Source organism: Microcebus murinus, chromosome 19, assembly GCF_040939455.1.
Source record: "Microcebus murinus isolate Inina chromosome 19, M.murinus_Inina_mat1.0, whole genome shotgun sequence".
Taxonomy (NCBI): Eukaryota; Metazoa; Chordata; class Mammalia; order Primates; family Cheirogaleidae; genus Microcebus; species Microcebus murinus.
Genome location: NC_134122.1, coordinates 2,886,777 through 2,895,940, shown reverse-complemented (window position 1 = coordinate 2,895,940; position 9,164 = coordinate 2,886,777). Strand labels below are relative to the sequence as shown.

General features: G+C 49.3%; 1 protein-coding gene across 1 annotated transcript; it reads right to left on the bottom strand.

Annotated features, from left to right (window-relative positions):
* Positions 1-2,686: 2,686 nt before the first annotated feature.
* LOC142862469 (protein GVQW1-like) lies at positions 2,687-5,531 on the bottom strand. Its single transcript, XM_075995549.1, has 4 exons — positions 5,527-5,531; positions 5,131-5,190; positions 4,405-4,579; positions 2,687-2,806 (listed from the first exon to the last, which is right to left on the bottom strand). Exons 1-4 carry the CDS (start codon positions 5,529-5,531, stop codon positions 2,687-2,689), a joined length of 360 nt encoding a protein of 119 aa, XP_075851664.1.
* Positions 5,532-9,164: the final 3,633 nt, after the last annotated feature.

Sequence of the window (9,164 nt, the reverse complement as noted above, 5' to 3'; positions counted from 1 at the left end):
CTCGCTCTGTTGCCCGGGCTAGAGTGCCGTGGCGTCAGCCTGGCTCACAGCAACCTCCAACTCCTGGGCTCAAGCGATCCTCCTGCCTCAGCCTCCCGAGTAGCTGGGACTACAGGCATGCACCACCATGCCCGGCTGATTTTTTCTATACATTTTTAGTTGGTCATCTAATTTCTTTCTATTTTTAGTGGAGACGGGGGTCTCGCTCTTGCGCAGGCTGGTTTCGAACTCCTGACCTTGAGTGATCCTCCCGCCTAGGCCTCCCAGAGTGCTAGGATTACACTTCCTATCTAAATTAGATCCTTCCCCACTCACTGACTATCGCGTCATTCCTATTTAATATTTCTTCTTAGGAGTTATAGTTGCCGTTTTACGTTCGTTTGTGTAATTATTTTATTCGGGTCTGTTTCGCCCTCTGGACTGGGCTGAGAGAGCGTGCCCGTCGTCTGGGGCCCTCACAGTACCTCCAGCACCTACTGTGGCCTTGGCGTGTAGGCGGCATTCAATATACATTTGTCATATGACTGAACGAGCTTAAAGAATGAACCTCCAGGACAGCTTTCCCAGTCCAGTCTCAACTGCCCTAAGCCAGCAACCGCGCCGGGTCTCCGGAGCGGAGCCGGTGAGGACTACATTTCCCAGAGGCCTCCACGGCGGCCCGGCCCCCCTCTTCATACTGACGGCCACTACAGGCAATAGGAGGGGAGAATTCCTCGGGGTGGGCACCAGGCGGCCCAATCAGAGGAATAGTCCGAGTACTTCCTGCCGAGGCCACGCCCTCTCCTCAGCCTGGGGCCGCTTTCCCCGCCGGTACTGATTTCCAGAGGAGCATACCAGGTTCATCCCGCCCCTAGGGTTGTTCTGCAGCAAGATCCTGACCCGTCGGACGCTGCTCCGATGTTCCTGGGTGTTCCCAGGGGTGGGGGCGCGGAAGTCCCCGGGGAACCCCATCCCCTCCCGCCTATGAAGTACCGGGCCCAGCGGAGGAGGCGTGTTCGGCGGCCTTGTGCGCCCCCGCACGCCACCCCCTCTTTGGTGGGCGCTGCCCCCAGTGCAGTGTCGGGGCGGGAGGGCAGGGACAGGGTTTTGCTGTGATCTGCATCGTGAGGATAACTCTGCAGCCAAGTCATCGGACTGGGCTGAGCCCGGGGACCACAGACACTCGGGAGGCTGTTGGAATTGAACGTGTGAGAGATGAGGGCCTGTAGTGGGGGTCACGCGAATGAGGAAGAGCAGGTGACTTCCTGACAGAGAACAGTGACAATTGGTGGGGTAATTGAGAACAGGGAGACAGCGATGACTGAAGTTTCTGGTTCGGATGACTTGATGGTTAGTATTAATAGCTTTGTGGAGCGATCTCTAACCTTTTGAGTTCACATTCAGAAAGGGAGATGCCTAAATCACAGATAAGTGTGAAACTGCAGCGCTGGTCAATGCCATAAAGATGAGTTACTTTTTGCTATATGAGAAGGTATAAGAGGAATTCACCTAGCCAGGGAGGTCCGGGAGCCCGTTTTCTTTTGAAGAGTGCTAAGAAATGATGATTTGGCATTAATTAGTTGGAAACTTCAGGAAAGGTAAGGGCTTGAGCTAATGTGTCAGCTGACCCCACGTACACTAAGCTTTTCCTGCTTACCTGTACTGTCACTATTTCCAGGGAAAAGGGATCAGAAATTGGCAAACCTAGATACCCAACCACACCCTACAGAGAGATAGGGTGTGACATGCACGGGGCCAGCCCTAGCTGGTATGAGGCTGTCGCCTGAGCCATAAGATGAATGTAAACTTAGGTACCATGGACTTCCCTCCCCTTCAGAACTGGAATGGCTCCTGATAAAAGATGTCACCTGGGCAGGAATCCAACCAGCAAAACCATGATCCTGGTCCTGAAACTGTCATCAGTGCATTAGACTCCTCTGTCACAAGAAGGTAGCTGGGTCAGGGAGGTTCTCAGCCACCTCTGGGAACTGCTAAGGCCAGAGATGCCCATCAAGGAGCAGATGCTGGAGCTGGAGCACCCCTGAGCATCCTGAGATCCAGACTGGGTTCAGGACCAGCATCCTGAGGGTGACAAGAAGCAGCAACCCTGATGGAGGATTTGCAGAGAAAGCCCAGAAACTAGAATGTTGGGTTAGAGGGGTCAGGCGGTGACCCAGAAAGTGAACACAGATAGATGATGGACTCATCTCCTGGGGAAAAGCAGGTGGGGGCAAACTGAGCACGTTTTCCTTCTGCGTCCTCTTCCCCCAGGTCTTGTGAATCCTAGGCCTCCACAGGAATCCACCTTCCCAAGCTCTGAGTTCACCATTATTTTGGCTCAAGGCAGAACTAAACATTTGAGGTATATATGGGCAGCTCAGGGTAGTAGAACTAAAAAGAAAATGAGAGAGCATTTTGTGTAACCCCCTCATTTTACAGATAAGGAAACTGTGGTGTGGGTGTCACAGGCTCAGTAACTGGCTAGTTGCAGTGCTTTTTTTTTTTTTTTTTTTGAGACAGAGTCTTGCTTTGCTGCCCAGGCTAGAGTGAGTGCTGTGGCATCAGCCTAGCTCACAGCAACCTCAAACTCCTGGGCTCAAGCAATCCTGCTGCCTCAGCCTCCCAAGTAGCTGGGACTACAGGCATGTGCCACCATGCCCGGCTAATTTTTTCTATATAATTAGTTGGCCAATTAATTTCTTTCTATTTAAAGTAGAGACGGGGGCCGGGCGCGGTGGCTCACGCCTGTAATCCTAGCACTTTGGGAGGCCGAGGCGGGCGGATCGCTCAAGGTCAGGAGTTCGAAACCAGCCTGAGTGAGACCCCGTCTCTACCAAAAATAGAAAGAAATTAATTGACCAACTAAAAATATATATACAAAAAAATTAGCCGGGCATGGTGGCGCATGCCTGTAGTCCCAGCTACTCGGGAGGCTGAGGCAGTAGGATCGCTGAGCCCAGGAGATTGAGGTTGCTGTGAGCCAGGCTGACGCCACGGCACTCACTCTAGCCTGGGCAACAAAGTGAGACTCTGTCTCAAAAAAAAAAAAAGTAGAGACAGGGTCTCGCTCTTGCTCAGGCTGATTTCAAACTCCTGACCTCGAGCGATCTGCCTGCCTCAGCCTCCCAGAGTGCTAGGATTACAGGTGTGAGCCATCGCGCCCGGCCTAGTTGCAGTGCTTAAATGGCACCCAGGCCTTCAGGCTACTAGCCCAGGGCCTTTTCTACTGTCCCAAGCTGTCTCCTGGTCAGGTCCCACCGCAGCAGCATGCTAGCTGTGTGATCAGCTAACACGCCTTGTCAGGAAGTCATCTTTGTTTCTCAACAAAACCCGTGTCTGGTTGTACAACTTTGTGAATACACTAAAAACCACTGAACTATACACTTTAAAAGGATGAATTTTATGGAATGTGAACTATATCTCTATTAACAAAATAACTTTTGAAGTAAAAAAAGGAGAAATATATATTTTTTAGTTGCAATAAAATATATATTTAAATATGTAATATACAAAATTTCTAACCTGTCAGAGGCATGTAAATAATTTATGCTACCAGCTTACCTTATTTTTGTGCAGACTTTATAATAAAGCTGCTTTTGCTTTCTCTGTTCAAAGAGTATCTTGCAGGATGAGCTGTTAAAACTGTCAGCATTTGTAACTCATTTCTGTGTTAGAATTTGCTCCATACTGTGCAACCAAATAAAAATCAAATAAACTAGATGTTAGTATAATAATATAGTTCTCCGAACAATAAATAAATAAAAATAAAAAAGACATACTCTGGTTTAAGTGCAGTTTCCTTCCAGTTTCCATAGAACCCACCTGGTGCAAATGGAAAATTTTCAAAATGTGTTTCAAAGAACTGAGCACAAGGGAATTTTCATCAGGGTTTGAAGAAGGGCTGTGGCCCAACAGAAAATCATGATGAAAGAGGAGCAGATGGAAGCCTGCCTTCCAGAGGCACACTTCCTGCCCAGCTCCTCTGCCCGCCCGGGCTGTAACTAGGCTCCTCATCTCTCCTCCTGCCTCAGGAGGTCCTGTTACTCTCTAGGAACAGACTTCTCCATCTGGGAGAACTTTCTGCTCAGCTCCAATTCTCCTTACCTGAGGGCACATTCCTGACTTCTGGTGTGATCTCCAACACCCAGACCTTTGATTTCTCCACATCCTAGATCGGAAAGGACTCTCACTGTCCTCTTCTAGAGTAGACTGTCTTTCCCAGGAAGTCATCCTGTTCAGTGTGGTGTATGCCTCAGAACTGGACATTCCAGGGCATGCTCTCTGGAGGTTTCTGGGTCCCCAAGATGCTTTATTTAACCTTCTCCCCAAAACACACTACCTTGGCCGGGCGCTGTGGCTCACGCCTGTAATCCTAGCTCTTGGGAAGCCGAGGCGGGCGGATTGCTCAAGGTCAGGAGTTCAAAACCAGCCTGAGCAAGAGCGAGACCCCGTCTCTACTATAAATAGAAAGAAATTAATTGGCCAACTGATATATATATAAAAATTAGCCGGGCATGGTGGCACATGCCTGTAGTCCCAGCTACTCGGGAGGCTGAGGCAGGAGGATCGCTTGAGCCCAGGAGTTTGAGGTTGCTGTGAGCTAGGCTGACGCCACGGCACTCACTCTAGCCTGGACAACAAAGTGAGACTCTGTCTCAAAAAAAAAAAAAAAAAAAAAAAAAAAAACACACTACCTGGCTTGCTCCTTCCCTGCATTCAGAGCAGTTCAGGTTAACAGATATTTACAAAGTGCTTATTTTGTGTGGGGTTTTCTAGAGGCTAGAACATGATCCCTTCATTTCCCCTTCCCCTCACCCCTGTCCATTCCGTCTCCAAAGTATTCATGGGAGCAACAAGGATTCTGGGGGCAAAAGCCTGCATAGCTGAAAGTCCAGTCTATTAGAACTTAAAACAACTAGGACAGTCCCCCAAAGAAATGTTCTACTGTGTAAAGTGGCAAGTTCCCCTTCTATGAAAATTTCTAAGAAGAGCTTGGGTGATAGTCTAGCAAGGTGTGGTAGAAAGATCTGTGCCACAGGTAGAATGTGGACAATCTTGGTTTTTCTTCCAGCAATAGACTGACTTTGGAAAGGTTTGTCAAGAGGAGTATGGAGTGGTCAGATGCAAAAATGATCACCTGCCAATGATCACCTTGCCCGCTGGTTGGCACTTCTGGTGGTGGTAGCTGGACCAGTCCTGTGGGAGCCACCCCTAGGGGACCAGGCTCTTAAGGGCTGAGGCATTTATGCCCCATGTAGCTGTTGCCTTAGGGTGGCAGGTCACTCGTTACTCTGGGGACACATAATCAGGTCCCTTCATTTGAACCTTCTGAAGTAGGTAGCAGTGTTCTCATTCTGCAGCTGAAGAAAAAGGTTCTGAAAGGGTAGCTAGAGCTAGGATTGGATCTAAGTCTGTCCAAAACCCAAGTTCATGCACCCCTGGCTACACTGAATGGTCTCCCAACCCTGCTTAAGGTTTTTCAAAAGGTTAAAACAAGTGACCTAAAACTCTTCCTCATGACATTGTCTTGGACCCAAAACCCCTCACTCCATATGGCCTATACGTCTCTGTGTCAGTTCCTGGGCTTCTCCGTTTCCTAAGCCTACGGGACAGACTCCTAAGAATCCATCAGCTTGGAACTTCCCTCCTGTTGAACATGGGACGCTGTCCCTGTCCTCTCATGACAAAGCTATGTCCTAAGTACAGGTGTCACCTGCCACACACACAACACACACACAGACATGCACATGTCCCCATGACCTCGTACCTCCCAGGTGGACCCAGTTAAGCCCTAATTTGTAACCTTCACCTTTGGAGTTCTGCTCTCCTTAAAGCTGCTCCTGTTGGGACAGACCCCTCTGCCGTCCTGCTCTCCTCACTTGCCACCCCTGTCCTCCAGGCAAGCCCCTTCCTAGACCTCTTCTCCTATTCCTGCTTTCAGGTACTCTAGGGACACTGATGTACAAGGCCACTCTCTGAAGACTCTGATGGCCCTGTGGAGAACTTTTTTTTTTTCTTTTTGAGACAGAGTCTCGCTTTGTTGCCCAGGCTAGAGTGAGTGCCGTGGTGTCAGCTCAAACTCCTGGGTTCAAGCAATCCTGCATTCTCAGCCTCCCGAGTAGCTGGGGCTACAGGCATGCACCACCATGCCCGGCTAATTTTATATATATATATATGTGTGTGTTAGTTGGCCAATTAATTTCTTTCTATTTATAGTAGAGACAGGGTCTTGCTCTTGCTCAGGCTGGTTTCGAACTCCTGTCCTCAAGCAATCCGCCTGCCTCGGCCTCCCAGAGTGCTAGGATTACAGGCGTGAGCCACCGTGCCTGGCCTCTGTGGAGAACTTTTCATTTTGTTTCTGAAAATAATGTATTCACAAAAAGTAAGAAGCACATTATTCATAATAGCCAAAAGCTGGAACAACCCTAAGGTCCACTGGCGGATGAACAGATAAGCAAAACATGGTACAGACATTCCATGGAATGTTGTTCACCTTAAAAAGGAAGGAAATTATTTTACTTATTTTTATTTTGAGACAGAGTCTCACTCTGTTGCCTGGGCTAGAGTGCCATGGCATCAGCCTAGTTCACAGCGACCTCAAATTCCTGGGCTCAAGCGATCCTTCTGTCTCAGCCTCCTGAGTAGCTGGGACTACAGGCATGCGCCACCATGCCTGGCTAATTTTTTCTATATTTTTAGTTGGCCAATTAATTTCTTTCTACTTTTAGTAGAAAGAAGGGGTCTTGCTCTTGCTCAGGCTGGTCTCAAACTCCTGACTTTGAGCGATCCTCCTGCCTCGGCCTCCCAGAGTGCTAGGATTACAGGCGTGAGCCACCGAGCCCGGCTGGGAAGGAAATTCTTGACACATGTTACAGTGTGAATTAAAGCACTGTGCTAAGTGAAGGAAGACAGACACAAAAGGACAAATAGGGCCAGGTGCCATGGCTCACGAGTTCAGGAGTTCGAAACCAGCCTGAGCAAGCGCAAGACACACGGGACAGAACGGTAGTTGTCAGGGGCTGGGGGAGCGAGATGGGGAGTTTTAGTGTTTAATGAGGATGGAGTTTCAGTTTGGGAAGATAGAAAATTTTTAGAGATGGATGATGATGATGGTTTCACAACAATGTGAATGTACTTAAGCCCACTGAACTGCACACTTAAGAATGGTTAAAACAATAAATTGTATACTATGTATCTCTTACTACAATAAAAAATTACATTTTAAAAAGCCAATGTAAGAAGTAAGAACAGCATAAAGGGACTTCTGGTTTCTGGTTCCGAATATAGGGAGCTTGGATGCTGTCACTCCATCCTAATGACAAGTAAAAAGCTGAACAAACTGACAACAAGAAACCAACAATTCTTAGATTTTAAGAGAAGTGAAGTCACAGGGCAAACAGTTGCCTTCTAAATTGGAAACAAAGGCCGGGTGTGGTGGCTCACGCTTGTAATCCTAGCACTCTGGGAGGCCGAGGCAGGAGGATCGCTCAAGGTCAGGAGTTCAAAACCAGCCTGAGCAAAAGCGAGACCCGGAGAAAGAAATTAATTGGCCAACTAAAAATATATAGAAAAAATGAGCTGGACATGAGCGCACGCCTGTAGTCCCAGCTACTCGGGAGGCTGAGGCAGGAGGATCGCTTGAGCCCAGGAGTTTGAGGTTGCTGTGAGCTAGGCTGACACCACAGCACTCTAGCCCGGGCAACAGAGTGAGACCCTGTCTCAAAAATAAATAAATAAAATTGGAAACAAAAAGGCAGACACAGAGATCGACAACTTACCAGAGCAGAAACCTCCAAGGACACGGTGCTGGGGAAGGACAACCTGAGCTGTAATTGCTGGGGCTCAGTGTGGACACGTCTGATAGTTCAAAACCCCACGGGCACTCAGTCACTGGGGCCGCCACCGCTGTGTGAGCTTTGCCTACAGGAGCCCCACCATGTTCTCACAGAAGTGCGGGAGGAAGGAACCACGCTGAAACAGGCCACAGCACTCTCTGCTCCTGGGGACCCTGCTCTCGGGAGAGACTGGTTAACTGCAGCCTGACCTGGGGGGGTCTTAGTGGAGCCTGGCCAACCTGGGGAAGGGAGATACCTGACGCCAGCCCTCTCTGGCCATCCTGTCCCTCCTAAGGAGGGGAGAAAAAATCAGAAACGTGTGACATTCCCAGTTTTGGGGCGCAGGCCCAACAGAAGGCTGAGACCTACTCACAGGACTGCAGAACACCTCCCCTCCCCCACGCCTCGCCGCGGCACCGCTAAAGGCCTTCGTGCAGCAGTTCCTTTCACCGGCACGTCGCGTCCAGCTCTCAAAAAATTACAAGGCACCCTAAAAAGCAAAAGACAGTTTGAAGAGACAGAGCAAGCAGCGGAACGAGACACGGCAGGCGTGCGGAAATGATCAGATCTGGAATTTAAAACGATGATTCACCTGCTGAGGCTCTAACGGCTGAAGTGGACAGCGTGTAAGAGTAGATGGGCGGTGTCAGCAGAGGGGTGGAAATCCTAAGAGAGAACCACAGAGAAAGGCTAGAGATCAAAAACACCTCAGCGGAAATGAAGACTGCCTTTGACGGGCCCGTTAGCAGACCGGACATGGCTGAGAAGAGACTCTGAACCTGAGGATATGTCACAAGAACAGCAGCAGGCTGGGCGCGGTGGTGGCATCTGTAGTCCCAGCTACCCGGGAGGCTGAGTAGGAGCATCACTTGAGCCCCAGGACCTGGAGGTTCCAGGGAGCTCTGACTGTGCCAGTGCGCGGCAGCCTGGGGGATGCAGTGAGACCCTGTCTCTAAAACAAGCAAACAAACAAGACAGCAGGAAGGGCCGTGGAAGAAACACGGGCTGTGAATGAGGGGAGAAAGGGAAGTTATTCTGCTTTGGGCCACCCTTCTCTAGGACAACAATTTTATTAATAAACAGCCCTTTGGAGAAATTATCCTCCCTTTCCAGGACATTGTGTCCTGCGACCACAGCCTCAGCAAGTGCTAAGTCAGGAAAATAGGCCTTTTCTTCCCTCAAATCCCTGTGGGCCTCTGTGGTCATTCCAGGCCCTAGTACTTGGACCCAAAGAGCTTATGGGGAGATTTCAAGATTTGACTGATAATTTCATCTTCCTTTTATAAGATCCTTTCCAGAAAACAGAATGCTTTCACATACATGTTTCCTCTTCGACAGTCATGAGGGAAG